The 26,640-nt window shown below is 44.9% G+C and overlaps 2 protein-coding genes and 1 long non-coding RNA gene across 3 annotated transcripts in view; 1 reads left to right on the top strand and 2 right to left on the bottom strand.

Moving 5' to 3' along the window:
- Window positions 1-26,640, bottom strand: part of LOC132669427 (uncharacterized) — a 77,055-nt gene that overhangs the window by 4,148 nt on the left and 46,267 nt on the right. The window lies entirely within an intron of this gene.
- On the bottom strand, window positions 133-1,308 carry WFDC10A (WAP four-disulfide core domain 10A). The gene is made up of 2 exons (XM_081795120.1): window positions 1,212-1,308; window positions 133-278 (listed from the first exon to the last, which is right to left on the bottom strand). Exons 1-2 carry the CDS (start codon window positions 1,306-1,308, stop codon window positions 133-135), a joined length of 243 nt encoding a protein of 80 aa, XP_081651246.1.
- On the top strand, window positions 9,041-10,598 carry WFDC9 (WAP four-disulfide core domain 9). The gene is made up of 3 exons (XM_081795117.1): window positions 9,041-9,131; window positions 10,094-10,241; window positions 10,565-10,598. The coding sequence occupies exons 1-3, from the start codon at window positions 9,041-9,043 to the stop codon at window positions 10,596-10,598; spliced, it is 273 nt and encodes a 90-aa protein (XP_081651243.1).

Here is a 26,640-nt window from a genome sequence, read left to right as displayed (position 1 = left end):
AACAAGCGGTTCAGACAGGAGGGAGGGTGCATTCCTCTTGACATCCTGGTGCCAGGGATCTGCGGGCCTGGTGTTGGTCCGCCTAGAGGGTTAGGGGAGCAGGGTGCACAGCCCATCCCCCTCACCCACTCCCTAGAGTGTCATGCAGATATTCCCACAGAAGGTTGAACAGCATATGTTATTTGCTTGACAATCTTGGTGATATTCACATGGACGTCTGCACATATATATGTTGGTGTGCTTTTCACAAACCTTGACTTCATTGAACTGCTCTATTTCTGAAACAGAGCAGGAGCAGAGTCAGTGGAACCAGACCCCTAGAGATCATGTGTCTCAAGCTTAAAGCCTCCCCAAAGACCCCAGTACCCAGGTCCCGTTTATGAAGCTCTTGGACTTTTCAAGGCACTCACTTTCTGCCCTTTACACCCAATCCTGGTGATTGGTAGTATCTTAAATCCTATATCCCTCCAGTCTAGCCAACAGATCTCAATGTCTGGCCTTCCTGGGCCCTCTCCTTTCTCTGCAGCCAGGAACCTGTCTCCCAAGTTAGTCATGGTCTTGGTGAAGTCACCCCCACAGAGTCTACACTATAAGAAACTCAGCAAAGTCTGAGACATCCCGCAGAGCCACTCACTCCCCAGGATTTGCAGGGTCCAGAGAGGAAGATGACCTGTCACCTTCCCCCCTCTCTCCTGTGCCTGTCACTGTGTCCAGGACCCCTGCCCCTTCCCAGAAAATACCACTTGCACTGTTTCCCTTCCGCTGCCATCATCCTGGTCCCTCTGATGAGAACTTCGACTTGACCCTGGACACCCCAAAGCTTATTTTCCCAGGGCCCTTTCATTCTGTACCCACCCCCATCAATATCTCTGGATGCTTGCAGGTCACATATGGGCAGAAATCCAAGAATAGTGGTTCGGTGTCCCCAAGCGATTCTCAGCCCTGATGGGGGTACACTGCTCTGTGTACCATTTGTGTCTGGGTACTTCGAATGGAGAATCGAAAGACAAAGTTTCCCCCTCCACCCCCATCAGTGTTCCCGGTGCTGGGTAAAGGGGCCAGAGGGCTATCGTTTGGAAAGACCCAGAATCTTCATAGTGCTGTGGTCAGAGTAGGGTGTGATTTAAGGTTCCAATTTCCAGGTCCTCCCCAGACGGGACACAGCCCCTCCTGGCCCCCTTCCCTCCCCACCCCCTTAGTCCATCACCTACTCTGCATCCTGTTCAGTGTACGGTGCCCTCCCTGGGCCTGTAGCAGCAGCAGCAACACAGAGAGGAGCAGGATGGGCGGGAGAGCCTGGGTTGGCATGACTCAGGCCGGAGTGGAGAGCTCTCAGTTTGGGAGTCTCTGGGCGCTTGTCCTGGGCTCCTCCCTGCTTCCACTGGCCAAACAAGGAGGCTTTACCCTCCTCCTCTTTGCCTGCCCTTACCATGGCCTGTTCTCTGGGGCTTAGACTCTTCAGATGACTCCTCCTCTTACATGATTTACTCTCTCCTTTGCAAACAATATTTCCTACTTTCTAATGATAAGATGATTCACAGAAAGAGGGAAGAAGGTATAATTTTTAAGAATTGTCATAATCTAACTGCAGAGAATTAACCTGTGCCTGTTTGCATTACCATTCTATTTTTTGCATATTTAACATAAAGTATCTATCGTTTTCTCACATTTAGAACAACTGACCTTTTGTTACCCATCTGGTCCCGCCCTCATCTAATCAGGAAAATATTCCCCAGTGTGGTTTTCCATAATTACACACGTCTAACTTAAAATAAATATCTATTGTCAGGGTGCCTGAGTGGCTCAGTTGGTTAAGTGTCCGACTTCAGTGTAGGTCATGAACTTACAGTTTTGTGGGTTCGAGCCCCAGGTCAGGCTCTGCGCTGACAGCTCAAAGCCTGGATCCTGCTTTGGATTCTGTGTCTCCCTCTCTCTGCCCCTTCCTTGTTCCTGCTCTGTGTCTTTCTCTCAAAAATAAATAAACATTGAAAAATTTTAAAAACTTATCTATTGTCAAGCATTTGCCTTGTTCTAATTACTGATTATCTAGACAATATTATGTTGGGCATTTTCAACCATAAACCTTTTAGTTTTTAGACTAATATAAGAGAGGTAGAATTTATGGGTGTAAGAGTTAAGTTATTTCAAGTATAAATAAATCAATGCACACATATATACATGTTTACCTGTATAGACACACACATACTTGGAGACACAAACAGAGAGAAGGAGAATGAGATTTGTAATTAAACACGTTTGCATCATGTTGAACTGAACAGAGGTTGACTGTCAATCTCCTCAAACTTTGAAAGGCACCACGGCATAAATCAGGAGATGTTGTGGGGAATCAGCCCTCTATTGGCTATAAAAAATTGAGTAGCAGACGAATGTCCTTAGGTTTTGTGCTTGTGCTAAAGCAGATGAGGAGTGGAATCCTGATTCCAATATTTGCCAGCTTTGTAATACTGGGACTATCCTATGACCTTTATAGACTTTGTTTACTCATTATTTCTTGGCACCTCCGCTGTGAGGATGAGATAAAATGGCATCTATAAGCACCTTCATACTACCTGGCACACAGCAAGTGCTCAATGTAACACTGGTCTTCTCTCCATTCTCCCCTCCCAACCACACATAGCAAGCCCCGCACAAAAAGGACCAAAAGAAGTCTCTTACCTCTTAGTTTATACTGGGTATTAAGACCCAGCCCTGGAACTGGACTCTTAGAAGAAAAACCTTTTGGTCCAGGAGTCAGCGGGACTCTCGTGCTTATGCAAGCAGATCCGCTGACTCCACGTGGATTGGAGGCATAGCCAGGAGTAGACGTACAGGAACCCCAAAACAGCCATTCAAATGAACTATGTCTACTCTTAAAGAACAGACAGTGTGGGGGAATTTGTTCTGGTTTTCTGGAGGGAGGAGGTGAAGTCTGCTCCAGGGACCTTTTCTCATCCTATGAGGTTGAGGGTCAATTACTCTACCTTGTCCTTCAACTTATTTCTTCCTGTCGATAGGCTCCACGACCTACTCCCTTAGGGGGAGTCCCTCAGCCTTTCCTTTCTCACCCGCCTCCTCTTCTCTACTTGTTCATCCTAGTGGCTGTGGGAAGATCTCCACAAACTGCGTCGTCTTTCAGCATTTCCTGGGTGGGATAGTTTTAGCCCAAGACACTCAACCCTCACCCTTTACCCTGAGGCCAACTATCCAAAAAGGATTCCTATCCAAAAAGAATTCCTAAGTGATGCTTACATTTCCACGAGCAGCCATTTTTTTCTTTGGAGATTGGATCCCTTTCAAAATGCAAACGCTGTATGATCTCACTTCTATGTGAGTAGAAAACAAAGACAGCCCAAACTCACGCGTGCGAAGAACAATTCGGTGGTTGTCAGAGGTGGAAGGTAGGGTGTGAACAAAATGTGTTCAAAAGGCACAAGCTTCCAGTTATGAAATGAGTAAGTCCTGGGGATGTACTGTGCAGCATGGTGACCGTGGTTAACAATACCGTGTAGCAGTATTGAAAAGTTCCTAAGAGACTAGATCTTAAAAGCTCTCATCACAAGGAAACCACATGTGTAGTAGTGTGGTGACGACTGTTAGCTAGATTTATTGTGATGATCATTTCACTACACCAATTTTGAATCATTACTCTGTATACCTGAAACTAACATAATGTTATATGTCAATTATATATCCATTTGAAAATACAAACGCATGTGGAGTAATCGATTTCTAGGATATATGGAGAGCTCGGGAACGGAGACTATGAGAGCAGGCACCAACAACACAACCTTGCAGCTGTGGAAGAACACATAGGCACACCATGGATCAGAAATACATGGGCAAGTATTATATACAGGTGTAATATATGTGTGCGTATGTGTATATATAATCGTATAATAATATGTACACATACATAATAACCTATACATACATCTGTGTCCATATGGGTGTGTGTAAACATGTGTGTTTGTACGTCTGTGTGTGCATGTGTGTATGTATATGAGGGGTGTTTATATATGTGTGTAAAAATGTGTGTGTTTATATATGTGTGTGCATATACACTGTGTGTGTGTGTGCGTGTGCATGTGTGTGCCTGTGTGTATAAAGTATACGGACAGTGACAGCCAGAGCCTGCTGTTTTCCTAAATTCTACACAGCTTTTTTGCATACCCATCCGCATGATCCGGAACCAAGAGTGGCAAGAATCCTGGGAGGAAGCTCCTTGGCCCTCTCAGCGACGGTGCTCCTCAAACAGACCCCGAAGGGCCCCTAACATCCGGGCCAGACGCAGGGCAGGGCTGTGATTGCCCTGTACAGAACATCGTTTTCCTACCATAGAAAGCAAGGACTTGGGAATCCATAATGCAGTAGCTTTAGGTTTGGCACCATTTGCGGTCCCCCCCAAAGTTCCCTTCGGTTTGCTCCCACACATTTGTACCCAGGTCCCCAAATCCTGCCTTTTGTCTCTATACAGTCCACCCTCCTCAGCCAAGTCCCACTGCTCGATGCACCCGACGCATCCTGGGGCACATCACTTGCATATGGGTGTCTCCAGACAGTGTAGGAAATATTCCTGGAGACAGAGTTCGCAAGCAGGAGGTCTGCTCCTCGGGAGCCCTGGCCCCTGCCCACCTGACTCTTCTCTTTTGTCTAATCAGCTCCAAGGCATGGGTGCGAGTGCCCAATACACTGCTCCTCTCTGATACTTGGTGAGCAGATCCGCCCACCCCTCACCTCACAAACTGCCAAGATTCGTGATAGATTCCGTCACTTCCCTTCCCTCATTTGCTGGGTAGTCATCTGTCTTCCCTAAAGTCCTTCCTAGACAGTCTCTTTGTGTCCACATACGACCCCCAGGGCATTTGGTGGGAGACAGTGTGATGCCCGAAATAGCAAAAGAGAATCAATACAGAGGAGGGTGGGACCTTATTAGCACAAAGCAAGTCCAAGGCAAATAGTTGTACAAACCGCCCTTCACTCCCCACCTTTGGGTAGAATCGGAGGCGCCACAGAAAGAGTCTAGACTTGGGTCTGCTTAGGTGGCCAGAGCTGACTCGGGTGCACAGCGTTCCTCCCAGCTTACAGGAGGTGCTGCTCACATCAAAGAAAATCCGATACTTTGGAATGGGAGAATATCAAAGGAAAGAGTCTGTGATACGGCCACCGTGTAGTTCCTGGGTAGAACTTACAGATCCGCCACGACCCAATCACCATTAAGTTCCAGGCCTTTGAACTTTGTTTTTCTGCTCCTCTGCCCCCATTCCAAGCCACTACCTCCCCTCCCGCTCCCCGGGTGGAAGTGGCCACATAAAAGAGCTTTCAGCCAGTTACCGCACACACTCACCTCAGACACCTTCAGAGGTAGGTGGGGGTAAGGGTCCTGAGGCGTGACATTTTACTTGTGGCTTCTTGGAGGAGTTCCCGGCCCAGGTGGTGTCGACACCATTTCTGTGAGATGGGGATTGTTGTCTCTGGTGTTCAAATAAGAACATTGAGAGAGAGGTGGCATACCTGTCTGAGGTCACACAAATAAAAGGGGCAGACGTGACACGAGACCCCCGTATCGCTGACTCTAACTAAATCGAACACTTTCTCCTCTTAAACATTATCTGGAAAGCCGAGGACCCTGAATTCTGAGGGGAGCAGTAGTTCTGGGTCTTTGTGATGCCCAGGGGCCTCGTCATCACCCTACACTCTGTCTCAGAAGATGCCCAAAGAGTCGCCCAGAATTCTCTATGTGAGCAGTGCCGAGCCTGGGCGTGATTCTATTTCTCTTCTCTGGCTCAGTTAGGGCACCTGAGGTGTGCGAAGAAGGGGATGGGACACCCCCAGGATCCTCAACACCCTTTAAGGGCAAGTAAGGAACGCAGAAAACTGGACTAAGAGCAAGGCCTTGTCAACGAACAGATCTCAAAGTTCTGGAAAACTTGGGCGGAGAGTGATATTTTTAGATACAAATAAATAGCTGCATGGAACCCGTGGCTTTGGATTTGCTGTGCACCAGCCTTCCTCCTTCTTTGTGCAAAAGGCAGTTTCCAGGAACCCAGGTGTACCCCAGTGCGTGCCCACCTTCCCCCAGCTACCTCCTACCTCAGATCCCCACCTGTAAGTGGAGGACGGAGCGTCGGCATTGCGTGTCTCTCTTGCCGTGTGCCGATGCCCTCAGAGGACCACAGACACGGTCTGAGCCAGGCTCAGGAATCGGACGCCCTGCCACCTTGAGCTGGCTTGCTTGTGCAAACAACGTGAGTGGTTTATAGGATTTCTGGAAAGCTATCGTGCCCGAAGACAGTTTGCCTTCGCCCTGGAGCTTCACCAGTTCGGTTGTATCCTCTGGTAAACACCGCCCCATGGTAAATGAGCCCCCATGCCTTCACTTGGCAGCTTTCCTTCATCAAGCCGTGCTGAGGCAGGCTGGCAGGGACACGGTTTCTGAACGGAGAATGTGGGAGCGCAGATGTAAGCACCTAAGAGTGGAAGTCCCCCCAGCATCTGATCTTTTACATGTAAAGCTGCTCTCCTTTGTTTCTCCCCACAATCTCCTTCTCTCCTCTTCCCTTCAGGTCTCCTAAATCCAACCTGCTCAAAGTCAGCGTGCCAAACATTCACATGCCTAAAACTTGCATTTTTCCAGCTTCTATTTCACTTATTCTGAAAGGAGAGTAAGTTTTCAAAGGCCCCTTGGAAGCATTTTGCACCTTTTAAATGATCTCTATGACTTACACTTGCTTTTGAGCAGAGGCATTTTGGTCGATTCGTCTAGAGCAGTGTTTTTCAGTAGCATTTTATGTGATGATAGAAATGTTTGATGTTTGAGCTGCCCAATATAATAGCCACTAGCTACGTGTGGCTATGGAATGCTTGAAAGGACTGGAAGCTGAATTTTAAGTTGACTTAAAATAGTCACATATGGGAAGGGCCACCACACTGGACAGTGCAGAGGAGTCTCTTCTGCTTGGTTGAAAACTTCTGAGCAAATATAAAGACTTTCAGGAACAAGGACAATCATTACCTGTGACGATGCAATCATAACATTACAATTTTGATCTTTCCTTGGGCTCTTTTGTTTTCCTTCCTTTCTGGTTCCAGGATGGTAAAGCAGAAGATAAAGGTTAAAGGGGGCAGAACAGTAGAGCGCTGGGAAAATTGACCGGTAATTATCTTCCCCCCACCCCTCAGCTGCCAGTTGTCAGCAGGCTATCTCATCTTCTGCTTCACTCTTTTTTCCTTAACAATTTCCTTAACCATCTCTGGGGGATTGATCATGATATTTATGGTTGGCTTGTTGGCATGACTTGTGTGATGTGATCATATTATTTTGTCTCCCTTGTGTGTATTATTCATTCAGAACGGCTAGTTGTTTCTTTTCTCCTCCTGGAAAATGAAGGCAGGAGCCCCACCTTTTGTGTGACTGCTCAGTCACAAAACATCTCAACCTAATAGTTAAATGTGCAGGTCCACGTAACGAACCACAACTCCACCAATTGTTGAGAACTGTGGACTCGCTCCTCCCTCAGAAGCTCTAGTTGTGGAAAAGGGTGTGATCGGTATCTCCATCTTGGGCTCTTTGTGATTCTGTTCTGTCACCCCCATCTGGCTAAAAAACATTTCTGCTTCCTAGAGAGTAGAGGCAGGGAGAACCAACAGGAGGAAGTAGGACAGCTCTCACACAGTAGATGCTATCCTAAGCTGGCTTTGTGCTGCTGGCGCCTTTTCGTGGGAGATTCCAAGGGTTCGCTGCAGACACAAAACACTATCTGGCCATTTACAATTTAGATGTGCCCCAACTGCAGCCCTCTTCTCTGCTACTAAAGGCCATTCTGGCCAGATCCCTCACCCGTTAGAGCCTTCAATCATGACTCAGATCTATGGTATCCCTACAAACTTCTGGGACACACAGTAAGCTCTATGAGTAGTATCCACAAAGCCTTTTCTCTCAACTTGGAATTAGAAGACAGCTTCCCTGCTTCCCGAGCAGAGCTTTGTACCAATAAAATCGTTGAAGGCCTCTCTACAACTCCTTTAACTTTGGGTCATCTGATTAGATCAAAGTTTAAGAGGTCCCTGACCCGTTCTTGGCTGTCAAATTTCTCAAGTCCTACTGAGTAACCCATCTCTCGTAATTCATTTTGGGTTCACTCTGGCACTCTGTCGTAGCGTCTAGACTAACACTTCCATTATATTATCCTATTACATATGTTCTTAAGTAAAAAAAAAAAAAAATATTCAGGACACTTGGCAGGTTCTATTATCCAGGTTCATAAAAATATTGAGGGCAACAAAAAGGATACACATACACTGGTTATCTCTGGGTGGTGCAATTACGAATGCCTATCTATTTCCTTCTTATATTTTTTGTTGTTTGACTAGTTATACAAACTGAAGATTTATCGATTTTTAATCAGAAAATGCAATGCATTTTTATTTTTTATTAAATATAATTTATTGTTGAATTGGTTTCCATACAATGCCCAGTGATCATCCCAACAGGTGCCCTCCTCAATGCCCATCACCCACTTTGCCCTTTCCCCTACCCCCCAACAACCCTCAGTTTGTTCTCAGTACTTAAGAGCCTCTTATAGTTTGCCTCCCTCCCTCTCTGTAACTTTTTTTCCCCCTTCCCCTTCCTTCCCCATGGTCTTCTGTTAAGTTTCTCAGGATCCACATATGAGTGAAAACATATAGTATCTGTCTTTCTCTGCCTGACTCATTTCACTTAGCATAATGCCCTCTAGTTCCATCCATGTTGCTACAAATGGCCAGACTTCATTCTTTCTCGCAATGCACTTTTAAACAAAAAAATTTTGCAAAGGAAGTGGCTGTAATGTGAGATGGGGAAGTAGCCTTGGGAAGCCAATGGCTAGTTTGATATGTTGTTGGGTGACAGAGGGTGTAAAGGGAAAGTAGGAGAAAGAATAACCCAATATTCATAAGCATGTTCTCTCTCTTTCTGATCCTACTCTCCTTAATTCCTGTTGTACCTCTGGCAGCATTGGGAGAAGACCAGAACTTAACCCAAACACGCATAGAGACTACTACCATGAAGCCCTGGGTTCTCCTACTCAACGTGATCATCTATGGGGTTGTGATGCCTCTGCCTGTGCTGGGAGGCCTCAGGAACAAGACATTTTGTAGGTGGTATGGCAAGGGAGGAGGGGTCTCTGCCCAGGCCCGGGATGTCTGGTGTAGCTGATTCAGGGACCACCTTTCCCGGATCCCAACCCTCCTTAGAGCTGAGACACCCAAGAAAGATTTTGGTTGGATGTTGCCAATCAAGTGCCCCTCCATGCTCCCCCTCTCATCTCTGAAAGCAACAATCATGGGTATATGGAAAGGGAACATAGTTCAGTCCATAAGTCCATTCCATAAGCTTGTGGGAAATGATATTTGACAAAGGTAGACTACCTTAGGTAGGGGAAGCACCAACACAGAGCTTCCCTCTGAGCCCTTCTTTTCGGAATCTGTGCCTTTGATGAATACCAAAAGGGCAATATTATTTCCTTGGAATATGAAAACTGGAAAAAACTAATAAGGGATTCTTAGAGTCTAAGTTTGGGGTCAGAGGATAAAATGGGGATAATAAAAGGAGGGTTGTGGGCCAGGGAAAGATACTGGGAATCTGGGGAGAGGCTGAGTGCTTAGGTGGTACCAGCAAGGAAGCAAATAGACAAGGGGAAATATAAGTGCCTATTCTCCCCCAGCTCAGTTTTCCATTCTGCAAACTGAGTGTGGAAATTGGAGCTACAGTATATTGCAGGCCCTGAAATCCAACAGTCCCATGAGAATAGACTTGGTGAAGTGGTGCCATTAGATGATGAGGTTGTCCTGGGTCCTATCTTTAGGGAGCTTGGGGAGGACCCGAATACCTGCAGTGCTGTAGGGATGTGGGGAGAGAGGGAAGGCATGGCATGCAAGAATGGTCTCCTGTGAACAGACACAACTAGAACTCAAGAAAAGGATTTTCTTAAAACGCAGAGAAATGTTTTGTTTGTGACTTCAAGCTCAGGTTCCAGAGCTTGGGGATAGTTAAGCTTGAGAAGGGTTTCTTCTCTAAGTTGTGGGTGGATGGATCTGCCAACATCTATCGTCTCAGTTTCAGTTGGAAGAACAGTGGTCGAGCAGTGCTGGATACAGCCTCTGTTACAGTACTGTGAGAAGAGGTGCACTAAATTACATGAGTGTTTATCTCCCAATCATACATGCTGCTGGACCTTCTGTGGAAACATCTGCTTGGACAATGAGTGAGTTGTTTGGGGTGGCAAGGTCGGGCCTAGATATGCTTCCTCACTACTGGTCACCCTCGTTCAGAAGGTGGGACCTGGAACAGAAGTCACCCAAGTCCCGGACAAAGAAACAGGCAGCATAAGTCGATGCCCTACTATCTCTGTACCTAGGCTGACATTCAGGGCAAAATAAATCAAGACACAAACATGGGGGGCTCCACTTTTCTCCCTTCTCATTCAGTTCCCCCAAAAGGTCGCCCATCAGTTATTCATCCCTCCTTTGTCCAAGGCCCCGATTATGGACTCCTTAGTCTGGCCTCTGTGTGGGCCCCTTGTCTCAGGCAGGCCCACGAGGCCCAGCCTCCACCTGTGTGATGAATTGGCAAACTTCTTGGGAGAAATTGCTTAAAAGTGGGTAACCCCTGAATTACAGAACAAATTCCTTTTCCCATTAACCGGGGCCAGGGGTGTTGTTAAGTTTGGGGATGGGTGTTCCCTGACTTTTAACCACCTGACTTTTCTCTTCCAGAGAACCCTTTAAATCCATGCTAAACCTCTAGGCTCTAGCTGCCCCACCACTGATGTGGGCTAGAGGACGCCTATGTAGTCTAAGAAGAGTGCTGCCTGGCTACCTGTTGAGTTATTCCCTTGCCCTGGCTGAGGACCATTCTATTCTCCCCTTGATCTCTCTGTCCTGAGAAGGTTCAAGTCTCAGCCAAATAAACTGACAACCAACCCGAGGGCTCTGCAGTGTGTTTTACTCCATTCCTGTGGTTCCATTTGTCTCTTCACAGTGATCGAACTGTTCTTCCCACCCCACGACGGGTTATAGACAACCCAGTTAGTCTGCCTTCCCACTTATTCAGTAGACTCACGGCTGTAGCAACAATGCAGAGATTTAGAAAAATGTCAGTAAACACAAAGCTTATTCTCATTCACAATAGATTTCACTGCGGGTGGTTGGCAAACACCCCCATGCCATGCATGATTCAAGCACCATACATCTTTCTATCTATAGCTCCATCATCTCGCAGAGCCTCCTCTGCATCCAGCCAACAGATGGGAGAAGGTTACGTGGAAGCTCCTGCAGAAGGTTTTTAAGAGCCAGGCCTAGAAGTGGAGCTCTGCTCCATCCACATGCTATTTGCCATAATGTGGTCATGCGGTCCCTTATTTGCAAAGGAGACTGGGAAATATAGTCTCGCTGTATGCCCAAGGAGAACAGAAAGCAGGAGTTGGTGAACACAGGGTGGTCTCCGACCTGTCTACTTAGGCAAAGCCAAACTCCTCAAGCAAGACCCAAGACCTTGGCCTCCACATCACTGCAAAATGGAACAAGCGCCCCCTGGAAAGCTGGTGGCTCCTCTCATTAGAGAAGGTGGTCCTGCCCTCAAGGTGGGCACTCAGCTTCCAGAATCGTCCCTCCTTCTGCCTCCTTACATCCTCTTATTCCTGCCTGTTGTGTCTGCATGGTAGTTTTACGTGGGTAATATGAGTCATATCCTGACATGTCTGGTAATGCCAGGCAGGCTTCCGGCCCATAGTGTTCCCTTAGATTAAATTCGAATATAATATATGTCATATTATATTCTGCCATTAGTATCTTGAAGACCATTTTAATGTTTATTTATTTATTTCAGGGTCGGAGAGGGACAGAGAGAGAGAGAGAGAGAGAGAGACAATTCCAAGCAGGCTCCCCATTGCCAGCAAAGAGCCCAAGGCAGGGCTCGATCTCACGAACCACAAACTCATGACCTGAGCCAAATCAAGAGTCGGACGCTTAAACGACTGAGCCATCCAAGCTCCCCTTGAAGATCGTTTAGAGATATAACTTCCCTTGGATGAGGGGATTATAAAGTCCCTAGGATGTATTCATATCTGTGCCTCTTCCTGATCCAGAGGACAGTATATATTCATTTAGAGGGGCTGAGTCAGCAGATCACACTTATCAGCGGTGGAGCCCAAGGAAAGGTTCCACGATGTGATACAGCAAAGACCGAGGCCAGCAAGGATTAAGGCCTAACAGAACACTGGTTAGTGCCTTAGAGCTCAGAGTAAGGAAAAGGCACAAGGACTCAGCGGCTCAGGCAAACATCCTTCAGGAGTGGGGCTTCGTCTTGACGTTCAGGGATAAGGGTGACCTGGAGCTCGATTGAGTCAAAGTGGTTATTCCTTCAGGACAAAAGAAGTCATGAAAAACAAGAGGTTAGGGACACCCAACAGAAGGATGAGGGAAGGAAGAAGGTATTGTCCTCTTGGGTATCCAGGATAGTATAGGGAGAAAAAGTGCCTTTTCCTCTCCCCTTCTGGGTTCTTGTCTGAGACCCCCCACAACCCCCCCTGCCACTGCAATCAAAGACAGATTAGCAGGAGAAAAACAAACTGAAGTTTCCCAACATGTATACCTCCAGTATACCTGGGAGAGACCAGGAAAACTTAGGGCCCCAAGTGGCCCAAGCCATCTCCTCCAATGACATCTTCAGCTGAAGACAAAAGATGTGGAAAGGAAAGGGAAGGCCCGTTATGGGAAGTCACCAGGAAAGACACAGTGGACAAAGGCATGGTCGTTATGCAGATTTCTGCTGCAGGCTCCCTTGATAAAGACTTTCTAGGGGCTGAAAGTCATCCTTCTCTTCCACATCCAGAGAGGAGGACAGGCTTACAAATGGAGACTTCCCTCATGCGTGTAAATGTCTCTTATGAAGGGGAGAAATTTTTGCCAACTGAAAGATCTGCCTCTATGGCATATTCATTATTTTAAACTGGTTCTTTTTAAGAAACAGCAGACACAGGTGAAGCTCTGAAAACTGAATAGAAGTTACCTTTTTGCAAGAGATTGCTTAATGCAATCCTGAGTCGTGGAGAGGCGGAAGGGAGAGAAGATGTGTTGCCCCAGGCGAGCAGTTGCTTACATTTGGAGCTTTGGCTTTCATCTCCTATTTTCCTCCCTTTGACTACTGGAAGGGATTTCATTCAGTTCATCTGGGGCATTCCAAAAAGGAAATCCTTTTAAGAGGGACAGTTAGCTCCTTGACAGTCAGAATACCAGAACTGTATACTTTTTGTCACCTTTTCCTCTTTCTACTTGGGACAGAATGGGAGCACATCGGGCGGTACAAGGGTAGAGCCAAAGAATGCACCCGCGGCTGAAGCCACTCGTCCTAAGCCTCCTGGAAGTAGCAGCTTTTCCTCCGTGGAAACTCCGAAAGTCTTCAGCCTCTGCACCAGCATGCTGTGCTCCAGGGCCATACACAGCAGCACTGGGGACTTCTCTTCACCAGCACGGTGGCACTTCAGTTCCTCCAAGATCAGAGCACCCAGTTCCTAGATCCGACCCCTCCCTCTTTCTTAACGACCTCATTTTGGTAACATACCACTCACCAGGCTTCCTGAGAGAGCACGTGAGAAATAAAAAAGATAGAGACTTCTTAAGCCACCATTCTCCATTAATATGCACTTCGGCTGGTGTTTCAGTTCGGATTCATTTCGAATGCGTGATGACAGCAACAACAAAGAAAATAGCAGCTTAAAGTAGGACGGGTCAATATTTGTTCATGTGGAAGACTGAGGATTAGGTGTCCCGAACCAGTGTAGGGACACCACAAACCATAGAAGATCCAGGCCGCTTCACCTCTTTGCTCCATTGTCCTTGACATGAAGTTTCCACTTCCAAGATCACCTCACGACCCACAAGGACTAAGCAAGATATGAAACACCCCCCTCCCCCAAGAATAAAATTCAGACAGTTACTTCAAATGTCAAATCCAAGTAAGAACATTTGAACCATAGCCAAACTAGAGGAAAATGGAATGCTGTATTGCTCAAAACTGGACAAGGAAAGACTTTGTGGCCTTAATAATAAAATGGTGCTGTGGTGCAGCATTTTAAAAAATATTAACCAAGTCGCAATTTTTCTTCCTCTGCAGTTCCTTGTTTTTCCATCAAGCCCTTTGACCATGAAACCAGAACATGCAGGTGAGGTTTGCTTCCCCAGGGAAAAGAGGTCACAAAATTAACCAGCAAGTACAGAGTCATGCTCAGGAATCTGAGGGCTGGAGTATTTTGAAAGCCATTACTGGTCATTGAGAGAGAAAAGTTGTTTCTCCGAGTTTGTCTTGTGTTTGGGATGACAAAGCTTCTGCTTTGGCTCTCACGAGTGTGGAGTTCATTCCACAACCTCAGAATTAGGAATAAAGGTAAATATGTAAGAAGGGCTCTCGTTCACTGCGAACGTATAAACACTTGGAGGGCAAGGTGAGCGCTGGAGGAGTGGGTTAGGATAGAAACAGAAACATCCAGATAGGCTGGATATCCCAACACAAAATTGGGCCTGCCAGTTAAACAGGGTATTTGAATATGAATATCTGTTTCCCGTTGCTGCTGTAATAAGTCATCACGAATTTAGGGGCTTAAACCACACAAATCATTACCTTACAGCTCTGTAGGTCGCAAGTGCCCCACGGGTCTCTTCCAATGACAATCGAGATGTCAGCAGGGCAGTGCTCCTTTTTGCATTTCCTCCCTAGACGGAAGGACCCATGTCTGCGTTCGTTCAGATTGTCGGCAGAATTCAGGTCCTTGAAGTTATGAGCCTGAGGTCTCCATTCCCTTGCCAGCTGTCAGCTGAGGGCTGTTTTCAGCCTCTAGAGGCCACTCACATTCCGTGGCGTGGGCCGCGTTCTTCCATCTGCAGAGCCAGCAAAGGCCAACTGGGTCCTCATGCTTCGCGTCTCACCTCGTTCTGTGGGTCTCTAGCCCACTGCAGTCAGGAAACATCCGTGCTTTCATCCACTCATGGTCACACTGGACCCACCAGCCTCCCCATCTCAAGGTCACTACCCTTCATCTCATTTGCAAAGCCCCTTCACCGCTCCAGGTCAGCTAGTTCCGGTTCTTGGAACTAAGACGTAGGCATATTTAGAGGGACCTTTATCCTTTTTCTCTCTGCTTACACTTAAAACCTCACTAGAATGACATAAAAGAAAAAACTCACCCTAATATGCAAGGTTGAAGAGAATAGGAGAGGAAATGGGGAATAAGCATTTTCAAGAAATTGAAAGCTGGAAAGCCATGGCTTAACTAGTAAGTATCTTAATTCATTAGAAAAGATAAATCCAAACTGCCTGGCGGATTTGTATGGATTCCTGAGAATTTGGGCGGGGCTGGGTGAGGAATGTAAATAGAGCTGGTTTAGCCAAAGAACCCAAAAGAGAACTGAAGCCATTTTGGCAGCATTCAAAAATATCATGCCATGCTCCGGTGACTCACCTAGCTTTCTAGAGCCTACAAAGCTTTCATAATTTATTTTCTTGTGCACAGAAGAATCATGTGGTCTCTTATGTGCTCACCATCCTCAAGTGCTGAACACTTAGCAACTTTTCTCCTAATACGGTGGGCTTTTCCAGTCCCCCTTGGCTCATGCCAACCTCATTCATAAGGTTTAATTTGTGTAGAAGATGTCTTCACTTAGTAATGTGCGGAAGATGAGTCGATAATGCACAATATGTGTAAATAATGTGAGCGTGGAACAAGCAGAAGTGTGCCGCAGGGACTGTATATACTTCCTCTTGCCTGGGTTCACGGAGGACATTTCAACGTTCTTGCAGGCACAATCCCTTAGAGGATTTTTTTTTAAATCTGGATGGATGTGGTGCAGGTAAAGTCAAACTGTGACTTGTAACCTCTCCAATGTGTCCACACTTGGATTGCTTTTTCTCTCCAACAGTGTGATGGGACATCTCTGTTTCACGCCTGGATTTCCACAAAGCTTGTCATGTGTGGGTGATGGTCTAAATGAGGCTTCTCCCCTGGCTCCTGGACTGTGGCTGAGGAGGGAATACAGCCAGTCCACAGGCCACTTCAGAGTCCCCGGTAACAAGACTGAGTTACCTATGGCCTATGACCCAACGCGTGGGGGATATTCCTCCCAGGTCCCCTGGTGCAAGGAGCTGGATCCTGAAGCTTCCACAGGGGTACTTTTGTGTGTGGGTGGATGCCAAATTGTCGTAGAGGGAGGATTCAAGCAGGGGGCTCTTATTCAGCCATCTTGCTGCTCTCACTCCCCAAAATCACTGTAATGGAATCGAGTGATAGAAAGTTAGTGCATCTACAAAAATTGTAAATTAATTATGCTTTAAATAGGAAATATGCTGGTATCATTAGGACCTAATTCTTATGAAAGACAGGAAATATTCGGGAAATTCCGGCTTAGGAAAAGTTGTTCCACTTCAAATTTTGTGATCAATTTATAAGTCTGGAGATTAAAAAAATTTTTTTACTAATATTTACTGATTTGTTTTTGTTGTAATTTTTATGGAGGGGGGTGGGGGAGGGGGAGGGGGAGGGAGAGAGAGATGATATTAAGTGGCTCCATGCCCAGGGTGGGGACTGACTCCCAGCTCAATCTCACAACCCTGAGATCATGACCTGAGCTGAAATCATGAGTGGGACGCTTAACCAACTGAGCCTCCAAGGCATTTCCATGTGCTTATGTTCTTAAATGGCTTTTTTTTCCCCAGTCCTTTTATTTATTTATTTTTTAAATATGAAATTTATTGTCAAATTGGTTTCCATACAACACCCCAGTGCTCATCCCAACAGGTGCCCTCCTCAGTGCCCATCACCCACCCTCCCCTCCCTCCCACCCCCCATCAACCCTCAGTTTGTTCTCAATTTTTAAGAGTCTCTTATGTTTTGCTCCCTCCCTCTCTAACCTCTTTTTTTTTTCCTTCCCCTCCCCCATGGTCTTCTGTTAAGTTTCTCAGGATCCACATAAGAGTGAAAACATATGATATCTGTCTTTCTCTGTATGACTTATTTCACTTAGCATAACACTCTCCAGTTCCATCCACGTTGCTACAAAAGGCCAGATTTCATTCTTTCTCATTGCCACACAGTTTAAATGGCTTTTAAAATGCAGTGAAATACTAATACAAGAAATATGTATGATTTGTTTTATTAAGAGATAAACTCTAAAGCTATCTGTCATGATAAGCTAGATGACTATTATCTATCTAGCTAATAGATAGCTGATCATATCTTAATACTTCCTTTGTACTTTGCACTGTTTTTCAAATTTTAAAATAAATGATAATGCTATGAAGAATTCATTTCTGCAATGAGAGGAGGAGAAAGCATAAGGAGAAGGCAAGTAGCTCAGGAGACACCCGCCCAGCCAAGGAGTGGTGCGTGGAGGAGAGGAGGCAGAACCAGAGGGGGCAGTGAGAGACCAGTCACGTGTTTTCCACTCCACACCCCAAAGCCCTTCGCTACCCCCAGCAGGACCTGGTGAAATCCTGGGTCTCCTGCCAGGCTCACACTCAGACATCCCGAGTTCACATCGTGAAGGGGTTTTTCTCCAGATGTTCACACTGTATTGTGTGGTGATCATCATGTCAGTGGCAGGAACACTGAGAGAAAAATCTGAGACTCAGTCTCCTTATTCAGGTAGGTATTCTGGTTGAGCTTCAAAACGAAGAAGGGGTATAAAACAAAAGGAACAAAGGGACTGGCTGGCATCTATAAAAGCATTGGTTCCTTTTTAAAGCCAGGATACGAGGAAAGTTGAATGTGCACTTCTCAAGTTTGAGGGTCTCCTGATGTTACAAGTAATGATGTTTTTATGTGTGTTGTGGGGACAGTGGTGGCTACGTGGCATTTTTTTTAAAAGAGGATCTTAGCAGTGGAAACCTCCACAGGTTTCAAAACCCAGGTGGAAGGTGCTTAGGCTGAGCCACTAGGAGTTTATGACTCCAGTTAGGAGTTCCAAGCATGAGCACCAAATTGGGAATGGGGTACTAATTATTTCTTGAAATATGCCCTTTGTCAAGGGCATTGGGTATTTTAGACCATTGGGCATGTAGAGGAGAAGTTAAATGTGTGCTTGACCAAGAGAAGTTTGGAATCACTGGGGTAAAAAATTGAAATCAGCAGAATTGAGGGGGGAGTTGTGGGTCCATAACTGGTGGCAGAGGTTTCTGGGGAGCAGCTAGGTTTGGAGGGCTGTCTCAATGAGACAGGGAAAAGTACAAGACAGTTCTTCCTCTTCTCTGTGATCCATTCCCCCTACCCTGTAAATGAGGGCAAGAGACAAGAGGATCTCTTGGGACTCTTTGTTCTGGGAATTGGGTTGCAGGACTCAGGTCCTGTGATGTTAAGTTGCATGCAGGTGATTTTATGGCTGCTGGATTTGTTAGGGGTGGGAGCTGGATTTTGACTCCAGGAACAAAAAAGCCCACCCAGATCCCTAGACACAGAGAAGAAGAAGAAAAACCAATGGAGTGAGTCCTGTGGCTTTAAAGGGGTGGATAATAGTGAGAAAAAGTGGTCTTCTTGGAGCCACTGCTCATGTGTTCCTTCTCAGTTGTAGTAGAACTGAAACTGAGACACTGCCCGAGGCTTCCCAGTAACTACGGGTGCGGCAGAAGGTGCAAGTATGCCTGGCAATGCGGTGCGGGCTACGAATGCTGCTGCTATTCTCTCTGTGGTCCTATCTGCATGAACGTCAGAAAACATGGTAGGACCTCAGAAGCACCCCTCTCTTGCCATTTGGTTTTTAAGACCGTGGACTCCCTACTGAGGGGACAGACAGAATATGTCTTCCTAGTCCTGGTACCCAGTCCAACTTGAGGTACCCCCCCACCTTCCTCCCATCCCAAATCCCTGTCCTCCCTCCATTCCAAGTCACTTGCAGGCCCACCTGATTTATCCAAACCCCATAGGTCTGACATTTATGTGTCTTTACTCATTGGGCTTAAAACATCTATAGTGTGCCTGGGTAGCTCATTTGTTTAAACATCTAACTTTTAATCTCATCTCAGGTCTTGATCTCAGGGTCGTGAGTTCAAGACCCACATAGGGCTCTGTGCTGAGCATGAGGCTTGTTTAAAGCAAACAAGCAAACAAAAAACATCTTGAGAGAAGCGTGGTGTGTGAATATCCTAAATCACAGAAAATATGCCTACCACCAGAGTTTGGGAGGATCTGTTATACTTAAAGAAATGTTTTTCACCAGACTGTGTGGCCACTGAATACCTACCCATTCTCTCTTCCAGAGGCTGACACTGAGGACTATACACCCGTCACCACCACCACCACGCCAGCGTTTGCTTTTTCCATGACCACCACCCTGACTGGTTAATAAATGGATACGGGGCATCAGAATAATACTACTTGATGTCCAGTGGGACCATCATCTTGTCCCAGCTGGAAAGGAGGGGGAGGGAGGAAGAGGGGTCCCAGGGCAATTTCTCCTACCTGACAGCCCTCTTCCCTGAACCATTATATTATCAATCTCAATTCCTTGACAAATAAACTGTGGAAGTAATTCAGAAGCTCTGTCTCTTCTTCTATAATCCCAGGACCATTCACTGTCTCCACCTTTCCCTAAGCCCCCAAACCGTGTCTCCCAGTGCATTTCCCTGATTTCTCAACGTTTGGAAGTTTGTTCTTCTTAGCCAAGACTCCTGGACTCTCTTGGTTCACTGACTAACATACCTGGGGAAAACTGCTTATGTGTGGGATGTTCTTATGGTTACAGGAAACACCATCTCTCTGGGTTCCCCATACCTTGGTGCAGCCTTCCTTTTCTTATTTCTGGCCTGTGATTCTAGCAGGTTCCCACAAGTGGCCTCCCTTTTAACTAATCCAGGGAAGTACAATCTTCCTTAAAGGTGGCAGCACCCATGGTCTACAATTGGAAAGAAATGCCATTGACCTCTCCAAGCTGTCCTCTCAGACAATGCCTCTTTTGTTATCATTATTTACTCAGTCACTTGGAATCTGGAGGAATTTTCTCAAATATAAATACTCCTAGAAAGAATAGGCAAGCTTTAGAGGGTTATAGAGCCTACACTGTGCTCAGGCTGTGGCAAGGGCCACTCCTCATGAGTGCAGGTGTGGCTAACTCTATCTTTTGGCAGATAGTCCAAAGAAGGGTTAAGTCTTATGATCCAAGCAAACAGAAACCAGGATGGGAAAAGGCAAGAAGGGATGAATGAGACAGTGCCTTAAGTTATAAATATAGAGGGGTTGCTACATGTCCGTGTCATGGTATCATTTTTCTGGAAGAAGAGATGCTTGGTCCTTGAGGGATAGAGAGGAATTGGGATAGCTCAGAAGGAAAGTTAGTTTTCCTCCATGATGGAATTAAATACAGACTGGGGGAAAAAGAATGAGAACTTGAAGGAAATAAAAGGCTGATATCCTACCTTCTACTATCCCAACACCAACAGATGAAGTTGCAGACAAGGTTGGGTTATCAATTTGGTATTAAGCTCTATGACCCTCGCATATTCTAATTTGCCAACTCTTCCTTTTGGGTCCCTGTTGTTATACCCATAAAACCTGCAGAGCACAAGTATTGTTTGCTAAAATTAACAAAGGAAAACGAACAGGCACAGACAGGTGGCTGAAACTACCATAGTCCACTCAGCAGGTTATTACAAATAGATATGTAGACTTCATTGTCTAAAAGCCCCTGTGCCAATTTCCTGAAATACATACAAGTTAAGGGCCAGAGATATACTTAAATAGGGGTTCTAGTAGGGAATAGGGTTGGGAGGGGTGCTTTGCAGAAAGAGTATTAGCTGAGATGGATGAAGGAGGACAGGTCTGTAGTTTTCTTCTGGACTAGCAGGGGGTGATTGCCTTAGGACAAAACCAGTGAACTGTTTCCTGCTAAGAAATTAGCATAAAAAAGGGGTTGAGAAAAACTCTGGAACCACCAAGCAATAGGACACTCTTAACCTGCAGGTGCTTTAAGGAACATGATGAGCTTTTGCTTGTGGGTGTCTCACTTCAAAGCCCAGAGCTAACCTACTCTGAAAGCAGAAGCGGGAGGTGATTTGTATCCAAAATGTTGCTGGACAATCCTCAAGGAATGGTATTTTGCTTTCCTGGAAGGATCTCAAGGTCCCAAGTAAACTGGTCTGCCATTGCCAGAAGCATTATGGACCAAGAGACAATTTGAACATACTTCCCAGTAACTTATAGAATAGGAAGAAAAAACAAAACAAAATACAGCAAACCCAGTAACGATCTAAAAGATTTGAACAACACAAATAATAAGTGACTAATGTCTATCAAAAAGAATTCAGAATTACTGTGGAACATACATTCTTAACAAGAGCAAATGGAACATTTTTTTTTTTTAATTCTCAACAAATGTCAAGAAATTGAAATCAAACTGACCACGGTGGAATTAAGCTAGAAATAAATAAACTAAAAGGGCTAGAAAGATTTTACATATGATTAAAAATTAAGCAAAGCAATTCTGAGGGATCGTGGGTCAAAATGAAATCATGATAGAAAATAGAAAATATTTTGAACCAAAAATGAAAATATGACATTTCAAAACATATGCATACAGAGGGATGTTCACCAAATGACAACATATGAAACCCCAGCCTCTGTCCCACAACAAAGATCAACAATTACACAGGTGTAATTGGGCAAGCTCTGGAGTCCACATAGAAACTTCAGCAAAATGGAACATACACCTGAGAATAATTGCATACGAAGAGAAGAAAGGGCAGCTACATTCGCCTGCATCATCCCATCCCTGCATGCTCCATGCCAAAGGGAAGTCTCCCATTAAAGTCCCCTCACCATGGAAGGAGAGAGCAGGGTGGGTCAGTGCCCCACCAGCTTTCTGGGGTATCACACAAAGGGTGGGCTTCTGTTTCACCCCACACAGACCAACTAAGCTGAAACATATAGAGACAACTACTAACAGGAAATAAAAACAGTAGCAGCCACACAGTGGCATTGATTGTGGCAAACAGTGACCTGCTCTAATGTACAGCATGTTGATTATAGTCAATAATAGTGTAGTGCATACTTACAAGCTGCTGAGTCAATCTTACATGTTCATCACAAGCTTTTTGAGTCTATAGGCTTGTGTCTTCCAACATCCTTGGAAATTTCAAGTCATTATTTCCTCAAATGTTTTTTCAGCCTTGTACCGTTCTCTTCTCTTTCCATGACTGTGACAGATGTCAGGACTTTGGTTATTGTCCCTGAGGCTCTGTGTATCTTTTTTAAGTATATTTTTTGTTGCTGTTGTTCAAATTAGATAATTTCCATGGGTCAGTCTTCAAGGTCACCGCTCCTCTTTCTGTCATGTGCATTCTGATAGCAAGCCAATCCAGTGAGTGTTTAATTTCAGTTGTTATGTTCTTACCAAATTTCCTTTTCCTTCTTCTTTATGTCTTCTGTTTCTTTGCCAAGACATTCTATTTTTCCATCAGTTTCAAGGGTGTTCATGATAACTTGCTTCAGAATTGTTATATGGGCACCTGGGTGCTCAGTTGGTTAAGCATCCAACTCCGGCTCAGGTCATGACCTCACAGTTTGTGAGTTCGAGCCCTGTGTCAGGCTCTGTGTTAACAGCTCACAGCCTGGAGCCTGCTTCAGGTTCTGTGTCTCCTTCTCTCTGCCCCTCCCCAGCTCACACTCTGTCTCTCTGTCTCTCTCTCTCTCACAAAAATAAATATTAAAAAAAAAGAATTGTTATAATAGTTGCTTTAACAACTTTGAAAGATAATTCCAACATGTATTTCATCTCAAAACTGAAGTCTGTTGGTAGCTTTTTGCCATAGGTTGATATTTTGCCATAGGAGTTGATGTTTTCCTTTTCCTTCATAGGCTACATAATTTTGGATTATATCCTGGACACTATGAAACTTACAAGACTCTAGGTCTTGCTTACACCGAATGGAGAAGGTTGATACTGTGTTTTGAAAAGTAGTTTAAATGATTAGGTTCAGGCTGAAAAGTTCAATCTGTCTTGGGTGGGTTGTGTTCCAATGTCAGTTTAGCTTTTCAAAGCCTCTGTTTGCAGTTCATTTGGTGCCTCCTTGCATATGCACCACCAAGTGACTAGTCTGGGACCTAGGTCATGGTGTATCTGTTAGTTCATTTCTCGATGCATGTCAGCATGCACAGCTTGGAGGTGAACCCAGGAATAACCCATTGCTTTCTCAACTCCTTCCCTTGGTGATCTCCCCAGTGCCTTCTGTTTCCCCAAGTCTCCAAACAACTTAGGCTTTGTTTACCCTGCATTGCCAGGCCCTTCCGCAACTTCAGCTCCATATCCAGAGCCAAGTGGCGGAGAACAAACCAAAGAGAGAAAAGAGAAACAAGGACAACAGGGGTCCACCGACTCTCTTAGAATTACAGTTGACCCCCTGGATGGCTCGGTCAGTGAAGGGTCCAACTTTGGCTTAGGTCATGATATCATCGCTCTTGGGTTCAAGCCCTGCATCGGGCTCTGTGTTGACAGCTCAGAACCTGGAGCCTGCTTCAGATTCTGTGTCTCCCCCTCTCTCTACCCCACCACCACTTGTGCTCTGTCTCTCAAAAATGAATAAACGTGAAAAAATAAAAAATAAAAAAAAGAATTACAGCTGACCCAACGGAGGAAGATTTCACTTCTCTCAGAGTTTTGGCTCCTTCCAATCTTATTCCAGCTGCTGCCCATCACTACTAGAGATTTTGTTAGGGACTAGGAAGCAGAAGAATTTAAGAGGCACCTGGCTGGCTCAGTTGGTAGAAAGTATGACTCTTGATCTTGAGGTTGTGAGTTCAAGCCCCATGTCGGGTGTAGAGATTACTTAAAAATAAAATCTAAAAAAAAAAAAAAAAAAATCACCAGAATATTGAAAAAGTACCAAGTAGAATATCTAGAAACACAACATATACCTGAAGTAAAAAGCAAAAAGAAAGAAATTGTTTGATTCACCGAGGATTACTCAAGAGTAGCACCAGAAGCATAGAGAGAGTAGAAATAAATTTTTAGGGGTGCTTGGGTGACTCAGTTGGTTAAGTGTCTGACTTCAGCTCAGGTCATGATCTCACAGTTTGTGAGTTCAAGGCCCGTGTTGGGCTCTGTGTTGACAGCTCAGTACCTGGAGCCTGCTTCGTATTCTGTGTCTCCCTCTCTCTCTCTGCCCCTCCCTTGCTCATACTCTGTCTCTCTCTCTCAAAAACAAACAAACATTTAAAAAAATTTTTTCAACATGCTGGCTTAAAGCAATTAATCTAGTTCTGAATACCCTTTGGAACCTTCTTTGTATTTAAAAAAAGATCTGTAAGCTTTTATTGAGGTACACTGATGTGTAAAAATTGTGTATATTGAAGGTGGGTATAATAAATTTTGATATAGGTACATATTGTGAAATGATCAACATAATCAAGCTAGTTAGCATACTTATCACCTCAAATAGTCCCCCCCCCTTTTTATGTGTGGTGAGAACACTTAAGGCCTACTCCCTTAGAAAATTTCAAGTACACAACACAGTATTATTAATTATAGTCACCATGCTATCCATTGGATCCCCAGAACTTACCCATCTTTCAACAGAAGGCTTGTCCCCTTAGACATCCCCTAGTCTCTGGCAACCACTATTCTACTCTCTGCTACTATGAGTTCCACTTTTTGAAGTCTTGCAGTAGTTGCCTTTCTGTGTCTGGCTTCTTTCACTTAGCATAATATCCTCCAGATTCATCCATGTTGTTGCAAATGGCAGGATTTTTTTTTAAGGCTGAATCATATTCATGTATATCACATTTTCTTCATCCAATCATCTATCCATGGACACTTAGATGGTTTCCATATCTTGGCTATTGTGAATAATGGTACAGTGAACATGGGGGTGCAGATATCTCTTCAGTATTGCTTTCATTTCCTTTGGATATAGTATACCCAGAAGTGGGATTGCTTGATCATATAGTAGTTTTGTTTCTTATTTTTTTGAGGAACCTCCAGACTGTTTTCCACAGTGGCTGCACCAATTTAAATTTCCACCGAACACACACAAGACTCCTCATTCTCCACATCCTTGCCAACACTTGTTATCTTATGACTTTTGGATGATAGGCATTCTAAGAAGACACGAGGTGATATCTCATTGTAGTTTTGGTGTTTACTTCCCTGATGATTAGTGGTGTTGACATCTTTTCATATATGGTTGGTAATTTGTATGTTTTCTTTTGAGAAAAGTCCACTCAAGTCCTTTGTTCATTTATTAATCAGGTTATTTGTTTTCTTGTTATTGAGTTGTTTGACAAACACACAAAACCAATTTGCAAATACAGAATCTGCAAATAATAAGGATAGATAATAGAAAACTCAAAATAAGATTGTAGAAATGAACCCACATGTCATTAAATCCCATAAATATCAATTAATAGGTAAAGATTGTAGATTTTTAAATGTAGATTTTTTAAATGTAGATTTACACTGTTTCAAAAATGAAACACAAGTGCATGGAAAGGTTGAAGCAAACTGAGGGGGAAAAGTCGAGGCAAATGCAAACAAAAAAAAGAGATGGTATAGTTAGATCGATATCAGGAAATACAGAACCGTAAGACGAGTTTATTCTCAGGATAGAGGAGGAGTCACTGTATAACGATAAAAGATTCCATTCACCAGGAATGTTTGCATTTACCTAAATCAATAGAATCAAGATCTATTAAACAAACACCGATGCAATTGCAGACATAAATTGAGAAATCTTTGTAGTGAGAGCCCTCCACACACCGTTCCGAATTATTGACAGTCAAAGAGACAAAAAATTCCAAAGATTTAAGATATTTAAACAACACACTGTGGAGATAGGCAGTGCTCTGCATGCCACACTTAGCGAGATTCAGTATCAGAATGTAGATCACTGGATAGGAGTTATGTAGAAGATCACATCTTGGGAGGAAGCATCTGCTTACTGTGCCCAAGCGTGGGACAGGGTGTATGAAGGAGATCCATGGAGCTAATTGTCCGCCTCAAGGTCTGCCAAGTGACTGAGGCAAAAGGCACATTGTTGGTTGAGTAGCCAAGCAGGAGACGTGCCGTGCCATTGAGAGGGGGAAGATGTGAGGAAGGAGCTCTCGGCCATGGAAGTGGGACCTGAGGCTGGTGTACTCCCGGCATGGGTTGGGAGTGGGGGGAGCAGTAGGGGGTTATGGGATGTGATAGAATCATAGTGAGGCCTTACCTGTAGTTTCTGAAAATGGTAACCTGGAAATTCAACTGTTCCCCTAGCTCCTGACCACCTGTGGACCTTTCAGTTGCAAAACGCTCCTCCATTCACTGCAAAGAGCAACCTCTGCCATGTGGGGAAGCTGGGCAAAGAGGTAGGTTCGACGATGGGGTTCTGGGGAAGCTTCTGACTACCCAGGCTCAAGAAAGGAGGAGCCCACTGGGTTTGGAACGTTGTCAAAGGGACAGCTGGGAAATAGGGAAAATATCCCCACCATCGTTTTAAGTGACTTAGAATCTTATGGTCCCAGAAATTCAAGCAAATTGCCTTAATCTCTTAAAATTTCTCACAATTGCACCACTACACATGTATTAGAACGACTAAAATACAACATCTGCGATCTTAGATGCTAGCAAGTAAGTGAGGCAAGCGGAGATCTC

Source organism: Panthera onca, chromosome A3 (assembly GCF_046562875.1).
Source record: "Panthera onca isolate mPanOnc1 chromosome A3, mPanOnc1 haplotype 2, whole genome shotgun sequence".
NCBI lineage: Eukaryota > Metazoa > Chordata > Mammalia > Carnivora > Felidae > Panthera > Panthera onca.
The sequence above is the reverse complement of the archived record's forward strand: the minus strand, read 5'-3'. Positions and strand labels throughout refer to the sequence as shown.

Bases quoted from the DNA above. Each gene is read 5' to 3' on its own strand.
- WFDC10A (XM_081795120.1), bottom strand. From the start codon at position 1,308: ATGCCAACCCAGGCTCTCCCGCCCATCCTGCTCCTCTCTGTGTTGCTG. The intron at 279-1,211 runs GTAGGTGATGGA...GCTCTGTTTCAG, and splicing joins TACACTGAACAGGATGCAGA to AAATAGAGCAGTTCAATGAA.
- WFDC9 (XM_081795117.1), top strand. From the start codon at position 9,041: ATGAAGCCCTGGGTTCTCCTACTCAACGTGATCATCTATGGGGTTGTG. The intron at 9,132-10,093 runs GTAGGTGGTATG...CTATCGTCTCAG, and splicing joins CCTCAGGAACAAGACATTTT to TTTCAGTTGGAAGAACAGTG. The intron at 10,242-10,564 runs GTGAGTTGTTTG...CCCTTGTCTCAG, and splicing joins AACATCTGCTTGGACAATGA to GCAGGCCCACGAGGCCCAGC.